The following is a 24,616-nucleotide window of genomic DNA, read 5'->3' as shown; positions in this document are numbered from 1 at the left end:
CAAGATGAGCTCTCTCATTAATGTTTTAGATTTGAAGAAACCCTGTACCAGTTTGGCCTCTTTCAATGTTGCATTTGGCTACTATTTATCGTGTAACCTTAGAATGTATATATAGCCTAACCCTGACCCTTGTGTACACCCTTGTGTAACCTGTTGTGTACACAGTCTACGGCCCTTGTGTAAAATAATAAATGTCACTCACAAAAAAAACAAACAAAGGTTTGTTTTAGAAATCAGTTTATTAATTTAGCAGTATGTAGTGCTAGGCCCTATGAGACTGGGGTTCCTCTTTATACCACAGGTCGCTCTGCACTGAAACATAAGGCATCCAAGTTTTACACATGTTGTTAGTTTAGTGCTGTGCTTTGGAAGAAAACTAATTTAGCATTCCCTTCAATTGAACTATAACTGAAACCAAGACACTACAAGGAAAAAAGAAAATCAATAAAAAATGTTTATACAATAATATAAATGCAATAAATATTTTCCCTCAATACTGCCTTCATACAAAAATAGAGACATCAAAAGCCATTAAAGCAAAATGGAGGGCCTGATGATCTTTTGAATGGACACATAAATGCATAGATAACATCAACAACTTTGCAACACATGTAGGAGCCTCTTGTAAATATGTACTTACAAGATTAGTGTCGTGTCTGCTGAAAAGAAAACACTTAAGACTGTGATGTAATAGAAACAAAATATAAACATTTATGAGAAAAAAAAGGTTTACTGAAAATGCATAACTTATGTGTATAATATGGGTAATTTTACTGCAACTAAGTTCTCTTTATTGATTATATTAATTTATTAGCCCTTTTCAGGTTATGCTGTTAAGACAATAAAGATAAGACAACAGTGGATAAAACCAAAAAAAATGTATACGGTAATTCTACTTGGTAAATGACATAATTGTTTGCCTTGTTTTGCAGTTCACTTCCCATAGTTCAATTCTCAAAAACTAATGGTTTAAATATTTGTTAACATGTCAGATTTTCAGTCAGTAATAGTATGTTAAAACAACAAACTGCAACGCTAAATGTGCCAATGTGAATACTGCTCCATAAGCCCTGGTACCTCCCTTAGCAGCAGTGAAGGGTCTGACAGTTCATAAAGAGACAATGGCAGGGTCCTAGGTCTCCTCTAAAACTCTCTGACAGTGGTATAAGAGGCAGTCAGGCAGCTCTGGGATGGGGGAGCGCAGCCAGACAGCCAGAGTCCTACCATGAACACGACAGTGTAGCAGGCAAGGCTGATCCTGGACCAGTCTGCAAGCTACTATACCTTCCACACCTGCAGAGAGAAGCAACACAAATATAAAAAAAAAGAGTCATGTTAAATGTGTATGTGTCTGGGTTTAGATGGAAAATATCAACTGACTGCACATTAAAATTATAGTTACTATGGGGATTTCACTGCAATATGTAACACGCGACTCCCATGATCACACTTTAAGGACTTCCTGAAGGTAGCACTACATCTCCATGATTTTTTTTTGTCATACTGTGGAATATTACAGCCAAACTAACAAAACAGGCTCAAAACGGTTCTGTTTAGCTGTGCATATGAATGAAAGGTTTTTATTCTGTACTCTTCTCTTTTAATGCTAATTTTATAATTATTTATGTTTTGATTTGTTGTATTGTGATTTTAATGTCTTTCTTATTATGTAAATTGTGCTATAAGAAAAAAACCAAAAACCAAAAAATAAATAAAAGTGAGGTTTGTGGAGATACAAGCCTGTTCACTGTAACAATGTTTATCAGTGCAATACAAACAACCAAAAAGAAAAAAAAAATGTGTGTGTGTCTTTTAAATATAATGCTTTTATTTTAGTCTATTAACTATTGGCAAAAAAAAGTTAAAACCTGCAATTCGCATCAGTAAGAGTCTTACTGGAGGCATATTGTTTCAGGAAAAATGAAAGGAAAAAAAAACATTTACTGTACCAATAATTTCAACAACATGCAGACCAAGTTTCTTCTTCAGCAGATCCAGGGTGTCAGTCAGAGGGTCCTGTCCATCAGTGACCAAAGCAAGGTTCTGCTTTGTATCATTGGAGAAAGCCAACCACATCGTCCCATACTGTTCTGTTGATACTTCCAACGGTCTAACAAGAAAAAATAATCTGTCACATCACATGTACTGAAATTTTTTAAATTTGATTTAAATGAATAAAAATACCTGACGAAACTAGTTAACGGAAGCTTGTAGGAAAACTCCACTTCCTGGTTCTCTGATGAAGTCTGGTATGAAAGCATACCCACCACTTCAAAATGAACTACAGGCCTCCTTACATTCAGTAGGTATTGACACACTGCCATACTATGCTTTGCAATGTCTTGAAGTGGGCTTTCACACAATAATGATACCTAAAAGAAAAATTACTTTATTACCTAAATGTAATGATATATAAAAGTATACATTGACAGCTGCTTACCTCAAGTTGTTCAGAGATAACTTGGAGATGTATATTCTCCATATCACTGTCAGATGAATTTGAGATGAAAATGACTAGCAATACATAATCATGTTTTTCTACATGACAGGCAGACAGCTCCACAGTCTGGTTTGAGCACAAAGATGTAACTTCCGAATGTGGCAGTCCTGAGAGTTTGGCAGGAAGACTTATACTAGAACACTCATCTCTGGGTTTATCAGTAATTTCACTTTCAGTCTTATCAGAAGTAGTTTCCACACCATTACTCTGGACAGGAGAAGGAGTACTGTCTATTAAGTCTTCATTAAGGCGTGCATCTAATTCAGTCTTGTAAGGAGGAGGGGTTTCATAGGTAACTTCTTGGACCATATTGGCTGACTCTGGTATGTTGTTACAAAGCAGGTTATCGACAGCACTGGAGGTGGAAGAGACAGACCCTCTCTCAGTGACAGCCATTGAAGAGTTTGGAGTTTTGACTTTTCTTCTAATTCGCTGTGCCGTGGGGTCAGACTTGCCCATCTGAAAAATAAATATAATTTTAAAACAAAAGTATTTTACTATAACTTAACTGATGATTACGCTTTTAATGTTTGTTTTTTTATTCAATTATGTAACACAAGGTGAAATAATTGAAGTATTATAGTTATTCTGATTGCAGAACAACTTCAAGTAAAAAAAAAAATACTATTGTCAGAAGTTTGGACACACCTTCTCATTAAATTTAGTCTACTTTACACATTTTAGATACTGTACATACTGACAATAGCACATATATAAAGCAAGATGTATGGAATTATGTTCCAAAAATGTTAAATATAACTAAATGTTTTGTTTTAGCCACCCTCAGCTTTGTTGACAAACCCTTGGCCCTTCTCTCATTGAGCTTCATGATGAAGTCACCTGACATTGTTTTGACCTCACAAGTGTGCCTTGTCTGGGCCAGGGAAAACCAACAGTGTGAAAATAGTAATAAAAACAAAGGATAACTATTCTGAAATCTAAAGCATGTTTTGAGTTATTCCTTTTCTTTATTACATTCCATGTGGGTTAATTCACAGTTTTGATACCTTCAGTGAGGATCAACAATGTAAATAGTCAAACATTAAACGAAAAAGTGTATCCAATCTTTTGATGGGTATTTCAATTACAAAACACAATATCTAGCTCTGTGTATGCCCACTTCATTACATCTGATAACAACATTGCTTGTTCTCACCAGGAACACAGAGGTTTGGGAGCCCAGGCCAATGAACAGAGAAGAGGCCAGCTGCTGTTTTCCGTGCTCCGGTTCAGGGGTCGCACTGGGGGTTGGCGTGTCACTGGGTGTCCCGCCTGTACCTGTTGGCTGACTGGGTGAACTGGGATTTTCAACTTGGATGACTTCTTCAAGAGGATCCTTCCTTGACAAATACCCTTCCTTTCCCCATACCCGCTTCACTCCTTCCAGCTTCAATATAGTTGTACTAAAAAACATATGAATGTTTGTTTACAGTAGACTTAAAAGAGAATTGCGTTTTGTGCTTGAATATAACAGCATAATATGGTGTGGTACTTGGAACAGAAAAAAATACAATATTATCTTGCATAACTTACTTTCCTTTGAGTGAGAGCTCAGTGCTGTCCCCTGACAACCCAGAGCTCACAGACATGAGAGTGGGAGACTGCCTGCCTGTGAGACTGCTGGAGGACATGTTGATGGGCAGAGACAGTTCATAGGGCTCCAGGCTCAGAGCTGCAGCAAAGACCATAATCACAGCAAATCAAAACATGTCTGAATCCAGCCCTTCAGATCTGTTACAGCATGAATGGATTTGTATAATACCCTTTTCCTGGGCAAGCTCTTCTTGCCGCTGATGGGGAGGTTTGTATGGAGCAGCGCCAGCAGCTAAAGCCTCTGACACAAACGCATCCAAGAATGACAAAGAGGAATCCACCTGGAAACCACCAAGTATACAATTACACAACTTTGACGGTTTTGGAAAGGGGTGTAGTAGTAGTAGAAAAATTGTGAAGAAATTAGAAACATGCATCATGAAGCCAACATCCAAAAAGAATATTATATAATTACAAGATGAAAACAACCCCACCCATGTAACAACTGCAGACTTGTTCAAACCTTTGAAAACTGGCTACAATAATTATACTTCTAAACTTCTATTGGCGTGTTAATCATAATCATGTGCCATGCTCACAAGATAACATTTTAGTCTTTATACAGCCTCTTATCCCTAATCACAAATGTTGCTCTAAAGAAGATTTCCTGTTCACAGAAATTTCTCCCAGTATTCAACTATAACATTATTTTACCTCGAGGGGCTCTGACCCACTGTGCAGGGTAAGCAGCTGGCCTCGCAGAGCTGAGTCTTGACTGAGGAGCTGCAGTTCATGCGCCCTCTGTCTCAGTACTGTATCCATAGAGCTACTGTAGTCATCACAAACTGACTGAGCGATTGAAATACTGGACTCTCCAGAACAAAGCTTTGTCATCGCCATAAGGACCCATGTCTTGGTTTCACCGCTCATTTGCTTCATGTCGAGTAGTTTAGCAAGAAGAGTAATTACTCTGGCTGAGTCAAGATCTGTTCTTAAATGTGAGTATTCCCCAAGTACCTGTTCATGGTATAAAGAAGAAAACAATATACCTGAGTACATAACACATAAATATCAGGATAAAACATCATGCATAAACACATCTTAAAATATCACAGTATTGTGTATAGCTATAAATAATGCCAACCCAGCTTATAACTTGCAAAAAACGCTGAGGTAGTTTTTTTATTTCTCCTTCAAGCAATGAAATATAGGAATCAACAGCAAAAAGTCTCAGCTTCTGGTTTTCTTCTTCACTGTCAAATCCTGTGACAATCAAACAAATAAACCAATATAAAAATACATTGAATGTCCATGTATGTGTAGAACACCATTGTAAATGGCCCCTTTTCTTACCTTCAGAAAGCAGTTTAAGAAAGCTGTTGGGGATATCAGGCTGAATCATGTCTCCACCCAAAGAAAACACTGTATTCATGGTCTCAATGAACCATTTATTCTCTGGCGCATATGTAGAAAATGTTTTATAAGAAAAGGGATTCAGACAAATTTGAAATGTTAATATAAATGTTACTTAAACATTTAATTTTTTGTCTATATCACATCTGTTTAAAGGATATTTTTCCGCTATTTCTGCAACTTTTCCGACCAAATCAATAGTACTATGGTCATCTTTGCTCTGGTGCAAAAACTCCAACATCTTCTCAACAATTACAGTGACATTCTGAGCATTGGTGATCCGAAAGAGCAATTCCAGGGTCTAAAAACCAGCAAAATGAAATTCATAAATACATTTGACACTAACAGCCTATGTATCTGTCAATAAATCAATCTCAAAACAACTTTATTTATCCCTGAGGAGCAACTGAAACAGAGCATTTATGTAATCTTACCTCACGCTTTATAATGATGTCAGGATGATCTAGACATTCTATGATGGTCATTTGATGTTGCAGGGCCAGTTTAGGATCTTGCTGAATGACAAAAGTAAGAGCCTTTAATCCTGCAAGAATAAAAATGGGTAGACAACATTAGAATAATTACAGCAGCTGCAAATGATTTTGGACACCATTTTTCAAGAAAGAAAAAAAATCCCAAGGTGCTATTGGAATGAAATTTGTGCCTGCACCTGGTAAGAATCAAAGTAATGCAAAGAATATGAACCTACTGATTCCTGCATATTAAAGTTTGCTAAACAACATTTTGACTGTGAAATACTGGGAGTTTATAGACCAGTAAAATGAGACCAAAATCAAAGTTGCAGTAACAAGTGAATTGAAGTGTGGCAGTGGGAAAAGACAGGCTGTTCACAAATATAAAAATTGGTTTCAAAGAAGAAAAACTAAGTTACTACAATGGACCAAGCAGTCTCTTTACCTGCAATTCACCTGGGTAGTTTCTCAATATAGAGAGGTCTTGAAGCATTCAATAGAAACAAACTATTTTTCTGTAGTATTATATGATTTTCTGAAAACGTGTCCAATACTTTTCCCATGGATTGCTGTTTATTAAACATAAAATGATATGGACCTCTACAGGTTGATTCCTGTTCATGTGTGGATTACAATATCTGGAGAAAATTTCATGTGAATAATAGCCACTGTATCTTCTCTAAATTAAGACATTTTGATCTTAAACTTACCTAGATACTTTAGGTTAATCTTTGATGAAATCACAAAGTTTCCAATGCATTTGGCAGCTTTTTCAAGAAGGTCAGAGTTGGGATAAATTGTATAAATACATTTCACACATTCATATAATATAGCTGCAAGAAAAGGAGACAAAGTAATGTAAAACCAAAAGGGTATATAAAACCAAAATGTCTAATACTTATCTTAAACTCACCATAGGTTATATTATGGTTGATCTCTGCTCTTTTCAAAGACTCGTCCAGAACATCATACATGATTTCACTGGACATTTGATCGTTCTTTCCGAGAATGGACAGAATTCTTAGAAGCTGGATTTGCAGCCATGGAGCAGGCACACTGTGGTAATTAAAATCCATGGGTAATTTCCCACTCACCACCTGCTTCAAGATGGTGACAAAACTAGCAGTCAGGTCCTTATAACCTTCAGGATTATCCTGTAATACACAAAGAAGTCAATACATTTGGGGAACAAAATTAACAATAGAATCAAATAATGAGAAACCAAAGGCAGTCAGACCTAACCTTGATCATCTGTAAGTAAATGTGAAGGGAGGCAAACATAACTCCTGGGTCTTTGTCACATAATGCCTTACGAAACTTATTGTGGATGTGCTGCACTTGATTTGGAGCTATTAGATAGAACTTGTACAAAGCCAGAACAGCTTTTCGTCTTATGATTTCTCTGGAGAAAAAAAGCTCATTAAAAGGTTATATGCAATTAATTCCCAAATAAAATAAATGCCTTTACGCCATTTACTTTGAATGATTAAGTTTCTCTTCCACCAGAGGGAGTATTGCAGGAATCATGTCTTTGGGAAACATCTGGCTGACCACTGTTAGAGCCATGCATACTTCAATTAGGTTAGTGCTCTGAAGATCCTGTAAACACAGAAATAATTTTAAATTATGTTAAAGGTAACTAATGATGATATGTTGGGATATATAACCAAACTCACTTTAAGTACAGTGTTCACAAGGAGAAGGAGAAGCTCATGATTCTCATTTAGAAATAAGCACACAGCCAAATAACCTAAAAGTTTAAAACAGACATCAATAAGAAAAGACTTGTTTTAGTGAAACTATTAAAAACAGCTAAACATACCGACTCTTTTATCCAAGATACTGCCTTGTTGGGCTAGTTTTATTGCATGAATGTAACTAAATGAAGCCTCATAACCCAGCATTTCACAGTAGATTGCTCTGACCATAGCCTCCTTCATTTGTCTCTGTAACAGACCAATTTAAGAACATACACAGTCTCATAATAAACATAAATGTGCTGAAGTGCTGAAGTACCATACCATGGATATGTTGGGGGAAGACACCTGATCTTTGAGAGATGCAAGTTCATGTTGGACAAGTTTTTCTTCTTCCTGATCATATACAAAGCACTATATGTTAAAGCCATAATATAAAGAATGGACTACTTCAAAAACTACAGAATCATACAAGGTGACAAGTGGATAAGCCAGAGAATTCAGAATAAACCTGAACTTCTGCACATATAGAAGACATATAAAAGTTAACATATTAACCACAGACTATTCTATGGTATTAACACGTTCAACAGCTCAACGAGATTTTAAGTGCTCAAATTCAGTTCTAAATCAATGGCACTGTATATCCCTAGTACCAATATGGGGCACTTAAGCAAACAAAATCATGCTTAACATTTTTTTAACAAACAAATAATTAAGTTACATTTCATGGTGGCAGTGAACCTAAGCTAAGGCTAAGCATTTATTCCACATGGCATCGTTATTTCCCACTCACATGCTTGGAGGTGAGCTCGGTTATTCCTCTGATGAGGGCTCCTAGTTTGGACGAGGAGGAGAGTTTTGCAGATCCTGGCTGTGAATCCAGAGACAGGAGGCTCGGGAGAGCTGTCAGGGTTTTCTCAACAACATCGCTCATTTTGGAGCTAAACTTGGCCTGGTAGACGGGTATTACATCTGATAAGTTAATATTTAATTATCTATCAATTTCCTGTAATGCTACATTCGCTGATGTAAATTAAGCGGTGCAAATTATGAGAAAGGTGTAATGCCAAAGCCGCGTTTCGATCATTGTTTTGATTCAGCAACTTCCTACTTTCCTGTGATGTCACTTCCGTTAAAAAAAACAACAAAAAAACAACAACTTTATTGACAAAATACAACAGTAGATTTGTTTAAATTTCAGATTAATTACACTGCACTCTACTCAGCAAATTAATAACGGACAACAATGATATTCAAAATCTTTATTATGCTTGTATTTTCTTTAACAGTGTCATTTAACTGTACACTAAACTACAATAAATAAATACAGTAGAAAATAACAGCCATTAGACAAACTGCATAAGGAGCACATTTCTAATGCAATTCTTTTCATCAAGAGACTTTTGTACCTGCTGTGAAAGTGGACATCAATGTGTAAACACGTTCAACAGCTGAACCAGATTTCAGGTAAACATACTTTTATAATTAAATTAGTTTATAATTTTGGTTTACCTTAAAATGTGCTTTGTGTTGGAATGATTTGAGGCATATTTTTGTAAACAATTGGAATTTTATAATTAAATGTACAGGCATTTCCTTTTCTTTTCTTTTTTTAACCAGCCATCTCAAATAATAGAAATTTATCCACTCAGGTAAACTAAATGTAAATGTGTACCACCTGTATAAACGTTTGTATTTCATTTACAGACAGCATTTTAATATCTTTTAATCATAAACAATTAAATATAAATACTTTTTCCCTTTCATATGAGCAAATACATCACTTCATTGTGTCATTTCTATTCTAGACTGACGCTATTCACTACCAGTGACATTTTCTATTATATATATTTTACATCATTATATTGACCTATATACGTATTGTGCAATGTTCTCTCAATATGTTCAAACACAAGCGTGCCATTTGGTTTAATTTCTGTCTGCAGTAGGCATGTCTACCCCATAGACTGTATAAAGATTGTGTGTGTGTGTGTGTGTGGGTGTGTATATATATATATATATATATATATATATATATATATATATATATATATATAGTCTATGGTCTACCCTGGCCATTGAGTTGCAGTATATACACTAGGATATTGATATGCTCTATGTACAACCAGAAAGTCTCTATGTCTGTGATTGTACTCTAGCAAACTCAAATGCTGACATGTTACTAGATCTGAACAGCCAAGAGTCTTGGTTCTTTAGGCCCAAATCTGAAAAACAAACAAAAAAATTGACTTTGTTATGAGTTATGACAACAGACTAATGCACTGTATTTTTGTATGTTTCCCTCAGAACCTTTTATTCACTGCTTATAATAGGAGGCAAAATGCTCTCATTACCAAAGTTGTTATGGACTTTGTTACTTGGAGTACATGCAGGTGGCCCTTTCTTACCCTCAGAGTGTGGTCCCAGGAGCCTGTGCAGAAGGCTGTCCCATCAGGGGAAACTCGAAGTGTGCTCACACGGTTCTCATGTCCAAACAAGATGGAAACTCTTGTTCCTTTCAGGACGTCCCAAACATTTATGGTATAGTCATTATAACCACCAAACAGTAGCCTTCCTATAAGGAACAGTTACAATATTCTGTATTAGTCCTTTAGTTCCAATCAAAATTGTGTGACGCTCAGAGTGTTTCATACCACTGAGAGAAAAGTCAACACTGGAAACTCCAAATATGATGCTTTCTTTGGAATAAATGGCCACTTCTCTGTCTGCTCTTAGATCATAGAGCCGGCACTGCAAATGAAAAAAAAAGCAAATATAGAAACAATCTTTCTCATAAATGCATGAGTCAGAATACATACTGTTGCATCATCTGATCCAGAAGCAAATGCATCTCCACTGGGATAGTATCTGTTAAAAGATACAAATATGTTATAAAACAATAGTGTGTTAAATAATAAAAACAAACAAACAAACTTTACCTCTGAGTTAAAGTATTATTAATTTATAGGTACAAAGTTTAAAGTAAACCTACATCAAATGAAAAGGCATGATTTAAATGTATTACATTTTTTGGCTCACATGTATTATTTATCAACATTGTTATAATACATTTTTAAAATTTTAGTTTCTATTAAATTTTTTCTAACCGCACACTGTTGATGTCTGACTCGTGGGTCTCAAAAGACTGGATACACTGTCCTGAGCGCATGTCCCACACATTTGCCTTTTTATCACAGCCCTGCAACACAGGATAGCACAGTGCTTTTAATAATTCATTTGGTAAAGATGTAGACTGTAAAATTTAATGAAAGCTGAGTAAGAGGAGTTTTTACCCCTGAGACAAAAGTGTTGCCAGTTTCAGAGGGAGCCAGGTCCAGGCAGAGAACATCAGCCGCGTGTCCATGGAAACTCTGCAGCAGCTGTCCACTCTCCACGTCCCACAATGCACAGGTCCCATCCCCGCTGGACGTCAAGATCTTTAACACAAGCAAGAGGAAATGGATGCCCTTAAGTTCAGGTGAAGTCAATATGGCGATAAATGGATTGCACTGAATTGTGTAAATGTCATGCGACCAGAAAGTCTGCAGCTGACATAAATTCCTATAATGTAAGTTAAAATTAATGTAGCGAAATGACCAGGCCCAAGCCAAGATAAATATGTTATGCTGGGAAGGTGTCTGGCCCACAAACAAACAAAATAAACAATTCAATGTAAGAAGTATTGCTGTGATTGCAATTTTTTTTAAAAAGATGATAATGATGAAATATTGAAATGTAGGCTAAACGGGATCACTGTTTTTTGATTCAGTCATTCAGACAATAAATAGTTTGGCAAACATATACACTTGAACTGAAGACATCAAATGCAATTAAGATCTAATCAGCAAATATTCCATCTTTGAACTTACCTGCATGTCCGAGTTGGTAAAGCTACAGGCTGACAAATAGTTTGTGTGCATTGCCACTGATTTCTTCTTTGCAGCCAAGTTTTCATTTTTATCCAGAGACAGTGGATACACTGAGCATTTGTTATCCAGACCACTGTATAAACACAGAAAGCTCTTCATTTAAAAAAATACGACCAAAGACAAACCAACACATTTAGGTGATAGTAGTAGCACTCACCCACAAGCTACAGCACAGCCAGATGGGGCGTAGGCACAGGCCATCACCCATGTGCAGGGCATTGTCACAGCATGCTCCTAATAAACATCAAACAGAAATGACCTGGGAGTTATAATCAATAATTAGGCAAAATTAGAAGACACTAGCGAGCTGTCAGCAGGATACATGTAGGGTGGACCTGAGCCGTGAAGTACCTAATTGATGTTTTATGTCACACAGTATGGTATTCCGACATGTTGTATCAGTGTAAGACATTTAGTTTTAGTTTTAGTATATGCAAGAAGGATACATTAATATCTGTTTGGCACTATAATGAACTTATATATATATATATAAAGTGCACATCATTAAGTCGTCCAAGAGTTACCTTGTTTGTGGTAAAAGCATCCCACACAATGACTTTACCATCCTGCAGAAGAGATAATTACACATAAAGGTTGTAGGTGATTGACTATAATAAAAAAATGCCTTAACAACAAAATAAATCTAGCATGAACCAAATACCTGAGAAGAGCTGACAATCCTCCTCTTGTCCTTACACCAGTCCATACACAGCACTTTGTTTCCATGTCCCTTTAGAGTCCTCCTGGTCTTCATAACAAACTGACCCAGGCCTTCCACTTTCTCCGCCACCTGATGTACTGCACGCACAACATTTACATTATAATCTCCCCTTGTTAGTCCCACAGCAGTGAGGGTTAATCTGCAGAAGGGCCTATAGAAATATATTTAAATAATCTTCTCCTAATCTGACATGCCCTCAAGCAAACCCCAAACACACTAAAATACCACAATTTCAGTCCAGTTTACGTAATTTATAAATATCTCCTACTACTGCAGCTCTGCTGAGATGTGATTGGTTGGATCTACTACATGGAAGGTTGGATGCAGTGGGATGTAAAATCGCAAGGCAAAAACACATAGCCGATACAACACCACAGACGAGTGTTCATGTGTGTCATAACATCAAGCAATTAGGCAATTGTAAAATGTCATTTTACAGTCAAAGAAAGGTAAAACAAATTATATATAACACATTTGACGTGATTCGTCCCGTCAGTGTAAGGCAGGGGGAAGCGAGGCCCTCTCCATTTTCAGCACTCACACTCGACATCGTGCAGCTTGGCTCTTTCCTCCTCCAGCTTCGACTTGAGCGTCTCCGACTCGCTTTTGAGGTGGGCCAGGGTCTCATTCAGCTGTACCTCCTGTGTCGCCATTTCAGGGATTAGAGGGGATCTCATATATTTCCTTTGTGCAGACAGCGATCGGCAGCGAAAAGGCTTAAAGCGCAGCTAACAGCTGATGCTGCTGTCATGACGTCAGAGGGTGAGGATGCTGAGAGGGGCGGGGCCTGCATCAGCATCCTGCGCTCGCGCAGCACCTGCTAATTATAGACTACTGTCTCTCTACTGTACACAGAGGTGTAGTACACGGAAACAAATCAACAAACACGCACAGGGCGTGATTACGTTTATGTTGCTTGTTTGTCGTTTTACTAATCAAAGTGATGTGGAAATAATTGATCATTTATATGTTGTCACCATAATCATTGCATAATATATAATACTGTATAACTAATATTGCTCTTAAACTATTTTGTTCAAGCAAATGGTTGCTTATTTGTAAAATGTTTAACCAAACAGACATCCACCCAGAATAGAAAGCAAATACATTTTCACATAATTAACACACATTTAATTTTACATTAATGCAATTTTATAAAAAGGTTAATTAATTAAAATCTTCATCAGTCATTGTCATTGTAATGGTTGCTACATTTCACATTGTAAACCATTAACAAATACAAATAATTTACTAGTCAGAGGTTTAGTTAAAATGTTAGTGCACCTTTCTTTATGATGTACCTTGTAAACTAAAAACTAAATATTTTCTAAAATACACTTTCGGCATTAACAATATGTAAAGGATTAGGATCTCTCTTGACCATTTTCTTTACCAAATTATTATATAATTATAATTAAAAGTATTCTCTTAAAGCAGAAAGTAAGTAGTAAACTTAGTAAAAAGTTAAATACGAGTTAAAAATCCCAAATGTAGGCTTAGTGGGACTTGTAGCAGCTCCAGAGCCTGTGAGGATGGGCAGAAAGGAAATGTGACCTGGAAACGGTAATCTGCATCTACCATCAGCTGAGCAGAGCCCTCGAGACGATCCTGGAGAAAAGACTAAAACCAAAAACATATTTTTAAGACTATAAAATATTTTCTGACTAAAAAACTATTTTCAACTTACTTGAACTTTTTTAACAAAAGTTGGAGTGACCCTTTTTTCAAAATCATCTATAGGTGTGTAGGAATTTAAAATCTTCACAATCTAAAACAACAAAATAACTTTAATTACTGTGGTTGTGTAAAGTTGAGGTTATTATTTTAAATATTAAGAAATAGAAGAATGACTTACCTGGACAGAGTTGAGTTCAGTGCATTTCTCAGAGATTTCTCTAGCATCTTCATCGGTGGATTTGTTGACCTGTAGCAGCCAAGCAGCCTGTGATAACGGCTGTAGAGTGTCCATGGCATTTGTATTTAGAAGATCATTCTCTTTCAACCACTCCTCTAGATAGCTGATGTTACATCTAAGACATACATATTTGTCAATTGTACAGTCTTATCATAAAAATTAAAAAAAACTTCCAAACTTGACCCATTCGGGAATCTTCTAACAGATTAAAAAATGGGATGTTTTAAATAGGGGTTTTCTCTGCTGATTACTGACAAAATGAGAGACATAGCGCAATGCTGTATGAGGAGAAGAAAGGTGCTGGTTTGAGCAGGCTATGAGTGGGTTTTCTGGGCACAGACAGAAGCAGGAGAGGAGGCTGTGCTTTCTTTGCCTCATCTGTAGCTCTAAACCCTCCCCTCACACTTAGGGCAGCTCTGATCATAAATGTGGATATCTGATTCACACACCTGATTTGCATGCCTTTCCTGCAGGAGCACATATCCTTTCGTAACATCATGTTGTTGAGTGTGGCTGCTCCGATAATGAAGAATGCTTGTTTTATGACCTGCTTGCTCAGACCCTGCTCCACGCCATGCTGCGTCATGGTGCTGTGGAAGTGGCTGAGCTGCTGTAATATGGAGGAGATGGTGTAGCTCTCAGAGTCCTCCTCATACACACTGTTAGACCTCTTCCTCAGACCTGTTGGCTTCATACTGGAAATGCCCTGTAAGCTCTCATGCTCCAACATCCCAGGAACTGGGAGGAAAAGAAGACATTTTAATTGGATCAAGGACACAAGTAGTAATAATAACAGTGGTAGTGATAATATTATAATAATTATTATTATCAATAATAATAATAATAATAATAATAGCCCCTGCTATCCCACTGTGGCATCTAGTATTCATATCAGTCTCCCCTCCAAGTACTAACCCCTTCAAGATCTGACAAGATCAGGCATTGACACAAAATCAGGCATCTAAGCAGTAGTAATATTAATAGAACAAAATAGTAGTTCAAAATACATTTTGTAGTTCAAAATACATTTTGAACTACAAAAAAGCAAATAAAACCTGTTTTGCTTATTATTGGAACAATTACCTGAATTCTGTGGTGTATAGCCATCCACACAGGGGAGCAGCATAAGACCCTTTGATACTGAATAACTTATTTAGTACATATTATCTAGTACATACCAATAATGGGAGTGAGAGCCCTTTCCATGACTGAGATAAACTGGTGGTAAATGTGAATGGCCAGGTCGCTGATGATTTGTCGGTGCTCAGACAAGTCAAAATTCTGCAGGCAGTTCTTCATCTGACGAGGAGTATTGTTTTTCATGAACTCCTGGATTAGATTATAAGGAAATATGATATATGGTTAAAATAATATCAATAAAAAAGCAGAGTAGTAGCGTAGTTATGCAGAGGAAATAGATACCTCTTCTCCGCTGTACTGCTTCAGACAGTTGAGCAGCTGATAAGTGTTGGAGAGCCAGAATGACAGCAAATCCAAATCTTTGTTGTAAGTCTGAAAGAGCAAACAAAGATATCTATATTTTTCAACTTTTTTACAAATGACATAAATTCATTAAAAAAATATCACCAATTTACTTGGCTGCAGTAATACAGTATATGCATTTTTGGAGCCACAATAATACAGCTAAAATCTTACCATGATGACCTTCTTGACCCCACTGATGATTGAGTTCATCAGAGACTTGAGTTTGCTATCATCATTCAAGTAATCAGCGTGACGGACACACATGAACAAGATGTAGGCTGGCAAAGTGGGCATCATGTTCACCACAACACCTTTGGGCTTCAGATCTATTTTATATAATATGAAAGAACACAGAAATAGTATGTGGCATTTATGAGATCTATTGAGTGGGAATACAAATGAATGGGAAATAAGCTGGAACACTACCTAAAATTATGTTTTGAATAAGTTTAGCTTCATGCTCTCTTTTGTATTCCAACATTCCCAAATATTCTTTAGGAATAATTGAGAATGAGGTTTGCTTGGCTGTGAGAAAAAAAAAACAAAAAACAAAAAACAAAACAATAATATGATTATTTTACAGCATATTCAAATGATAACATCTATTCTACAAAATGTACCCTTTTGTAATAATTCAAGGCTTTTTATTTGACTTCTAAGTTTCTTAATTAGTCTGTCTTTTTGGTCCAACTGCTCTTCAAAATCCTGGGAACAAGAAAGAATGAAAACCTTACATAAGATTATTAATATAAGCACAAATGCAAAACTTTGAACACATGCAAAGTAAAATTATGTAAATATTTTAAAGAAACATGACATATTTCTAATTTATTAATATAAGCTTCTAACTGAAAACACACCATATGCTTAGCAGTCAACCGGGCAGTTTCATATCGGAGTCTAGTTTTAGCTTCGCTCTCCATCTGATGCAACCTCTTCAAGTGATCATTCTCTTCTTCCAGCTCCTCAATTCTGTCTTCAAGTAACCCTTTTGACACTTCCAGTTTTTCAGCTTTTTCTTCCAAAATGCTAAGGAATAAAAGCATTAAATTTAAACATAAAGTCAAACCATATATAAAGAGAACAGATGTAGACAGTACCTGCACTTTGAACTTTCGTCCTGGATTTTCTTTTGAAGTACAATAGAAATTTCCTGGGTTTTGTCTTACACATAACAAAAGAGTAAATTTACCACCAGTCACAAATCACAAAAAATGGTAAAATACAAACATACCTTCCAAATCTTTACTCTTCATTTCTACTTGTGTTTCAAGATCCTGCTTTTGCCTCTGTAGTTCTGATACTTGCAGTTTCAGTTCAGGGATCATCTAAAATAAAAAACAAACAAATAAATACAAACTTTAAAAAAAATAGATAAAACCACACATTAACATTTAGACGCACTAAGTTCTCACTGCTCAGCCTGGACACTTCTTGGCGAATACTGTCATTAATGTCACTCTTTTCCTGAAACAGATTTTGCAGCTTGGTGTTTTCATTTTGAAGATGATCCACTTTTAACTTCAATCCCTCAACTTGTGTCTCATAGTTTTCCTTTTGCTCCCTCTTGTGGTTCTCAAGAATCCTACAAAAAGATAAAAACAAGGCAGGCGAGCTAAGTGTGAGGTTCATGGGAAATGGAAATAAAAGCTGTAATTAAACCTGGTAGCTTTCTGCAGGCTGTCAAATGCTGTGATCAAGTCCTCAATTTCATAGATTTTCTCTGAATCACTGGGTGTCAGCCTGTGGATAAATAATGCTTCAGATTAAAATAGCAGTGGCGTTTAAACTAATTATATAGTTTAAATGAAATAAGTCATACTCTTGCAATGTCTCCTCTTCAACCATTTCTCCAAGTAGCTGTCTTGTAAACTCATTCATTTTTGCTAAAAGAAAATAACAAAAAAAAAGAGTCAGTTACTTCACTACATAAGGACAACTTTGCATGACGTACTACACATTCCTCAGCCAGTTTTTGAGGTACCTTCTGTGATACTTCTAATAGCAAAAATGTATTTATATCTAACTCTTTCATGTTGTTGGGAAAAGCAGAAGTGAGAGGTGTTTAAAGTGTCAGTGTTGAGTTTTTCTTTTCTTTTTTTTTTTGAGTATTTCAGAAACTACTGATGTAATGTAAGTTTTATGTCACTAATTAATAGTTTTAAACAGAATGGCTCAAAAGGAGAAAACATATTCAGTGATGAGCAGTTATGTAGTGAAAACATCTTGTTGGACAATGGTAGCAGTTTAGGTAATATGAAGTGACAAAGAACTTTCAGGCAAGCACAGGATGCCCAATTATTAGTTATACCATATACAGTGAACTACCTCTTGCTTGTTCAGCCTGCTCCTTGATCTTTCGGTCCATGCTGTTCCTCTGGTTCTGCACACTATTGAGCTCACGGCGCAGCTCAGGAATTACTTTGACATGTTTGCTGAGCTGGACCACCTGCTCCTGGAGGTCAACATTTACCTGAACACCCTCCTCCACCTTTCTCTCCAGCCCTGCCTTTTCCTCTCTCAATCTCCTCATTTCTTCTTTGAGCGTTTCCACCTCTTTCTCATGGTCCTGCCTCAAGAGTTCTATACCATTTTCTGCAATTCTGGATAAACAATGACAGAATTAAACAATGTCAAAATTGGAGACTGGAAAAAGTAAAAGAGTAGTACTTCTTACTTTCTTAGCCTAGCTTCATTTTCTTTATCTTCAAGAAGATTCCTTTTAATTTGATCGAATTTCTCTGAAAATGAATTGTGTGTTTAGTGTTATAGTATATCAAAGTTGGGTAGCAGTAGCAGATGCATGTTACCTTTAGCCTCTTTGGTGGAGATTTCATATGCTTTTTCTAGCTTCTGTTTTTCAAGCATTAATGTCTCAATTTGTACTTGAACTTCTGCTAAGGCCTGAAGTAAAATATTACATTGAATATCAAGTGGGCTATATAAGGCAGTTATGACTTTCTAACATCAAAAATGCTAACCCGACTAGCATCTTCTTTGGCTTTTTTTTCCCTTGCTTCCAGTGATGCCTTCTGATTGGTGGACTTTTCCAGCTGTACCTCTAAACTTTGAAGCCGATTCACAGTCTGAGAATGTGTATTGGCCAAGGAGGTCAATCTCTCCACCAAACCATGGTTTTCTTTGTTCTGCACATTTAGAGAGTTCAATTATATAAACAATTAAAGAACACACTTAACAATAAAATCATTCTTCACCTGCTCTTCCACTTTCTTTCGGAGTTGCTGCACCCTATAGGAGAGCTGGACATTTTGTACCAGCCGACGCATGGTTTGAAAACGTCTTCGGGCCAACCATGCTCTGGCATACTTCTGCAGGACCTGTGCTTTGTGGTCCTGTAACATCTACAAAAAAAATGTGTATGATAAAATCATGTGTAGTATCAAACCCTCAAATATAATGATATCAACCAAAATCAAGAATCTGTACAGATTATTTTGGCCATGATTATACCAACACTAACCTAGGCTTTGCTTATATCAGAAAAAATGCACGATTAAATCAGGGAGAAATTGTCAATAACTTAATTTTGGTTTCAAATGGTTTACATAGTGCACATTATAAAATGGAAAAAATACCTAAAAATATATATATGAATGAGTACATACCTTCTTATAGCGTCTGCGGGCCAGCCAGCCACGTGTGAAGGCCTGAATAGTGACAGTAGCCAGTCGGACTAAATAAAACACCTGCCTCACTCTAAAACCTCTCCAGTATCTCTGGATCACCATTGCTGCCCAGCCCTGCTTCAGTGTCACAGCACTCACTGATTTACTAAAAAAATAAAAAATTAAATACAATACAATACAATACATTAATCACTAGGGCTAAATTCTTATATAAAGGTGTTGGAACTGTTGATATAAACTGTTTCTAACCGGATTTTTCTTTTCCCTCTAAGGTACTGTTGAAGGATAACAGCTGCCCCCCTCCAGCGCAAGTATCTCTGCCTCTGTATCCAACCCCGAACATATTTTTGGATCATGATGCACGATCCTCTCAGATGGTCCAGACGCAGCTTCTCCAGGTACGCCACTTGACCAGCACGAAAGAAGATCTTAGTCCGACCAAACTTGTACTGGTTTGAATCCTAAAGAAAACAATAAATAAAAATACTGAAAAAATAATGTGATTTGTTTAAGGAAGTTCTAATAAATTAAACTTCAAATTAGCCTATTTTACGTCATTGTGACATTTGGTTTCATTTTGTGTGTATTTGACTATAAGAAGCACCATATGATGAACTGCTCTGCCTAGAAATGAAATATACAAAAATATAAAGTTCACAAACCTGTATCAGCCGCTGTAAAACATTGATACAAGTTTGTTTTTTGTCACCAAGGTCTGTGTCCTGATGACTCCTGAGAATACTGTAACGACTATAAAACTCGATGTATGTCCACCTGAAATAAAATATGTAAGCAATAAGCAATTTCATATTTTGTTTATACAATGATTCAATATTAAATATAAACCTGGATGGGTAACTTTGTGCGCTAATCCGGATAGTTTCCAGGACTCCACAGGCTCGCAGCTGCTGCACCACCCTTCCGCTGTCATATCTTGAAAAACATGCAAACTTATGCTAATTCAAGAAATGCCATTGTAACTGATGTAAGCAAATGACAGAAGTTATTTACTCAAAGGGAAGTTTTTCATCATTTGGCTTGATGCAGCGCACATAGTGAGGAGTGGTGGCATTTAGGGTTTCCATGAGTAGAGAAAGAGAGCTGCGAAACTGCATTGAAACAAACAAAAAAACATTAGAGAAAACGCTTGGTTGCACCAATGTGATTTGCAACATGATATGGTATGCACTGTGTGTGTATATAGTATTTTTTTATTGACTATATATACTTTTGTATTATATAATACATTATAACATAAATTCTCATAGCCATAGTGCGCAATGGTAGAAGTATTGTCTCTTAAAGTAAATTTGCTCACCTTATCTCCGACTGAGGTCCTGAGCTGTTTATTTGTTGGTTTGACAGCAGGTCGGGCAGGTCGCACTTCTACTCCTTTATTGTTCGCAATGGCTTGATCAGTGTCTTGGAAAAAGGTGGCCAGAAAAGGAAACTATATATGGAAGACACAAAAACATATTTTTATAATTTAGTATAAAATATGTTGTTTTGTTTTTTTTCATTTTGTGGTTACCTTACTATCTCTCATAATATCAACAAGTTCTTCATATAGAGCATCTCTGTTCTTCTCAAGAAATCCATTACATTGATATTCCACCTAGTCAAATTAAAGTTAAACATCATATAGGCTATTTCAGACAAGTGTCACATTTAGAATATAATTTGTGTAGTTTGCTTCTAGCCTGCAGAAGTCAGTATGAATCAATCAATATATCAATCTATCTATCAAATATGGGGAAATGAGAGACTCAACATGGCAATTATGTAATAGGGTTGTTGCATGTGGATCTGTGCTTTGTTACATGTAGATCTGTGTGTTGTCATGTTATAACTAAATTGTACTGATTCACTTTACCTTGTCTGCAAAATGTTGTATTATAAATGCTTCATTTCTTAACTTTGGCTTTTCAAACAATGGGCTATGTTTTAAGTAGTTGTACAGCTTTTGGAGCCAACTTTGATCGGTGCCTTGAGGAAACTGCAAAATAAGCATTAATTCTTATTTAGTATGTGATTCAAACAAAGCATATACAGTATTATCATCATTAAACACCATACCAAGCATTCTTCATCAAGCAAATCAAAGATACCCATTTTAGCTTCAATAAGGTCAATGACTGGTTGATTATCATAAAAATCAATTAGTGTCCAAGGGATATCCTCTTTCATGTACTCCTCCTGCTCCAGCTTGAACACATGCTGTTGGGGAGGGATAAAATATTGAAATGGATAAGTTAGTAATTTAAAAATATATATGAATGCACCAATTAAAATATGAAAAGCAAAAGAAAAGGAAATGTGTAAGTACCAAGTTAAATTGCTGTTGAAGCTTCTCGTTGGCGTAATTAATACAAAACTGTTCGAAGCTGTTTATGTCAAATGTTTCAAAGCTAAGGACAGAACTTATTATTAAAATGGGAATATGCAAATGTTTAGAAAATCGTATTGTTTTGATTACCCATAAATGTCCAGGACACCAATAAAACCGTGTTGCTTCCCGGGCACTTTCAGAGAAGTGTTGATTCTGTTTATGACGCAGTCAAACAGATGAGCGTAGATTTGCTTAGCGAGGGCATCCCGGGCATTTATGACACGTTTCTTTGGCAACGGCTTCACGACTGTCTCAGCCGCGAGAACAATCCTCCGATGGCACAACCAGCGAACCAGATCCACTGCATTCAGTTCCAGCAGCTCACAAAACACTGACAGGTGTGGGTCACTGGGCTGGGACAGAAAAGAATAGAGTACATTTTAAGCAGGTATATAACCAAACAACAGCTGATCTACACATGGATTGTATTGCTAGGTTAAATGTGCGTGCGCATGTGTGTGTGTTAGTGTGTTTGTGTGTGTGTTTTGAGTGGGTGTGTGTGTTTGCATTTGTGTGTGGAGACATTACAGAGAGTTTGTTAAAATACTGTTCCTATAGTGTAAAACAAATAATTTATGATTGACAAATATTTTTTTTCAACTTTAAAATACTATATCTAACATTGGGCAAAATAGCAAAAGACTTACAGGTATGGAAGATCTGTCATCTCCTGAGCTTTTTACTTCTACATTTCCCAAATGTAAAATGGCTGCCAAAACTTTGAACACATCTAATTGGAAATCTTCCTTCAACCCTGAACAATAAAAAAAAATACATTAGTGAAAGTGCCAAGGCTAAAATTGACAGTTACAATGATGCTTTATACCCAGCAGAGTGAATGTTTGACGGGTCTCCTCCATGTCCTTTTTATCATCTACTCCTTCAATACTGATGTCCCCACCCATACATGTGTACTGGAACTCATCAGCACTCACTGCACATGAATGACAACTATTATTAAGTAATTATAAACCTGCTATATATATATACACTGTATGCACAAAAAAGGCAAACCCACATAGCCTTAATTTCTTGAACTCTGGCAGTTCGGCACAGGAGCACAACTGATAAAAAATGTGGTAATTCCTCTCATTGTCTGCCTGAATAAAATTTTAGTTGCACATTATGTATGGAAAAATATATAACATATGAATCTACACCCAAGAATCTTGCACTACCTGGAAGACAACTCTGGATTTCTCAAGAAGATAGGTCCTCATATTCGCTCCAATGATGCGGTACCTCCTGTCAAAACCAATCTTGGTGTATTTCCCAAAACGGCTGCTGTTGTCATTCCTGGTTGTTTTGGCATTTCCTATTGCCTGGAAAAATACATAAAGCAGTGACATGACATGTCCTCGTGACATACTGCAAAGCATCATACATATATAGAGTTTTATGGTTGAGCACAAGAACATTATTACCTCTGTTATTGGGTTAGAAGCCAGGACTTTGTCTTCGACTCGAGTATTATTTCCTGATTTACTTACAACAGCAAAGTACCTCATTGCAAATCGAGCAGACACCGTTTTACCTGCTCCTGACTCACCGCTGACTATTATGGATTGGTTCTTGTGATTTCTGAAAGATGATAAATGCATACAGGCTTATTGGGAATATTGTTACTATACTATTTATATAGAGAGAAAATATAGTTTTACCTAGCCATTTGCTTGTAGGCTTCCTCTGCCACAGCAAATATATGTGGGTCCATATCTCCCATGTTTTTGCCGGAGTATGCATGAATGATTGCATCTCCATAAATAGGAAGTTGTTTGTACGGATTTACAGCCACCAATATGATACCTGCCAATGGGGAAAATGTCAGTGCTCATTTACAGATAAAAAAGTGCACATAATAAAATAGTGCCAGTGACTAAATGTACCACAGTACGTATAGATGATTTTGGACTCCACAAAGCGCACTTTGAGGTTATGCAGGACAGCAGGCTCATGCAGGTAGCTGAGAGCAGTGAGGTCATTCTCTCCCACCAAGATGTCTGGGTTACGGAGAGGAGGGAGTTGAGGAGAGGATGAGTCGACTGCATAGTGAAGCTCCTGTTAAAGCAAGTATAATAATGACACAGACACAGCCCTGTCATGAGTGCACTGCTTTATGGGGTACTAAACAAACATCATCAACAAAAAAATCATACTGTGCCATCTTCAAGAAGCAACTCAAGAACACTGTCTCCAAGACGAAAATCCACTCTGATTTCGGCTGATTTCCATATCTCCTCTCCATTTGGGATCCAGACCCTGTTGTACTGAAAACATAGCATTGAATAGCGATTAAGAATACAGTTTTTTCACAGGTAGAATTAAAAAGCTACATCTGTGACACAATAATAACTTTCACTTTTAAATATGGACCATATAGACCCATCCAGCCCTCCTTCCAGGCACCTGTCGCCTCTGACAAAGTTCCCATATGTTTTACTAAGACCAAACTTTTCTCGCAACTTTTATTCAAACGCGTTTCGCTCTTACCTTCGTGTACAGCTCCAGCAGAGACATGTTTGTGCATTTTACTGGCGGTTCTGTACGTTGTCTACATTTGTTTGTTCACTTTTCCAGGTCACTAACATATTTGCTTCACAAAAGTATCCAAGTAGTGCAAGACAAGTTAACATCTACCACAGGTGCACTTCCGGTTAGTGAATCCAAAATAAGATGAGCTGAAAACAAAACGGGTCGGATATAATTTCTGTGAACTGCTGCCGGTATTTCAACGTATGAATCATCGATGAAAATGTTTTACTGTACATTTTATACATGCCAATATAAACAAAACAATTAAAAAGTTAACTTGGTAATTGTCGGGCTTTTATTTGGAAGGATATGTATCTCCGTTATGGTTCGTCCCTCCGTATGAGCTTTCACCTGTTGTGGACTCTTTAAGCCCCGCCCC

At 36.7% G+C, this 24,616-nt stretch overlaps 3 protein-coding genes across 3 annotated transcripts; all 3 read right to left on the bottom strand.

Annotated features, from left to right (window-relative positions):
- Positions 1-228: 228 nt before the first annotated feature.
- On the bottom strand, positions 229-8,738 carry ap4e1 (adaptor related protein complex 4 subunit epsilon 1). Its single transcript, XM_033967915.2, has 20 exons — positions 8,413-8,738; positions 7,941-8,012; positions 7,742-7,865; positions 7,596-7,669; positions 7,397-7,518; positions 7,162-7,321; positions 6,833-7,073; positions 6,630-6,752; positions 5,881-5,990; positions 5,608-5,747; positions 5,387-5,499; positions 5,178-5,296; positions 4,748-5,050; positions 4,263-4,374; positions 4,034-4,172; positions 3,657-3,903; positions 2,441-2,959; positions 2,185-2,372; positions 1,950-2,110; positions 229-1,293 (listed from the first exon to the last, which is right to left on the bottom strand). Exons 1-20 carry the CDS (start codon positions 8,551-8,553, stop codon positions 1,133-1,135), a joined length of 3,369 nt encoding a protein of 1,122 aa, XP_033823806.1. The 5' UTR covers positions 8,554-8,738; the 3' UTR covers positions 229-1,132.
- Positions 8,739-9,677: 939 nt separating this feature from the next.
- gnb5a (guanine nucleotide binding protein (G protein), beta 5a) lies at positions 9,678-13,019 on the bottom strand. Its single transcript, XM_033967917.2, has 11 exons — positions 12,811-13,019; positions 12,210-12,346; positions 12,073-12,114; positions 11,706-11,782; positions 11,489-11,621; positions 10,913-11,056; positions 10,727-10,818; positions 10,439-10,487; positions 10,274-10,370; positions 10,028-10,194; positions 9,678-9,844 (listed from the first exon to the last, which is right to left on the bottom strand). Exons 1-11 carry the CDS (start codon positions 12,944-12,946, stop codon positions 9,833-9,835), a joined length of 1,086 nt encoding a protein of 361 aa, XP_033823808.1. The 5' UTR covers positions 12,947-13,019; the 3' UTR covers positions 9,678-9,832.
- A 553-nt stretch (positions 13,020-13,572) lies between these two features.
- myo5c (myosin VC) lies at positions 13,573-24,323 on the bottom strand. The gene is made up of 40 exons (XM_033967914.2): positions 24,196-24,323; positions 23,862-23,972; positions 23,592-23,763; positions 23,367-23,511; positions 23,130-23,286; positions 22,884-23,027; positions 22,724-22,805; positions 22,532-22,639; positions 22,353-22,459; positions 21,793-22,058; positions 21,643-21,724; positions 21,393-21,533; positions 21,190-21,312; positions 20,848-20,931; positions 20,635-20,766; positions 20,328-20,425; positions 20,163-20,249; positions 19,979-20,090; positions 19,566-19,777; positions 19,296-19,461; positions 18,885-19,031; positions 18,651-18,815; positions 18,480-18,573; positions 18,347-18,410; positions 17,998-18,272; positions 17,492-17,555; positions 17,332-17,412; positions 17,074-17,254; positions 16,904-16,997; positions 16,770-16,833; positions 16,530-16,698; positions 16,290-16,374; positions 16,096-16,194; positions 15,841-15,995; positions 15,607-15,696; positions 15,363-15,513; positions 14,634-14,922; positions 14,125-14,299; positions 13,957-14,037; positions 13,573-13,889 (listed from the first exon to the last, which is right to left on the bottom strand). The coding sequence occupies exons 1-40, from the start codon at positions 24,220-24,222 to the stop codon at positions 13,734-13,736; spliced, it is 5,235 nt and encodes a 1,744-aa protein (XP_033823805.1). The 5' UTR covers positions 24,223-24,323; the 3' UTR covers positions 13,573-13,733.
- Between the last annotated feature and the right edge of the window lie 293 nt (positions 24,324-24,616).

Source organism: Periophthalmus magnuspinnatus, chromosome 6, assembly GCF_009829125.3.
Source record: "Periophthalmus magnuspinnatus isolate fPerMag1 chromosome 6, fPerMag1.2.pri, whole genome shotgun sequence".
NCBI lineage: Eukaryota > Metazoa > Chordata > Actinopteri > Gobiiformes > Gobiidae > Periophthalmus > Periophthalmus magnuspinnatus.
This window is presented reverse-complemented; position numbering and strand designations above follow the sequence as displayed.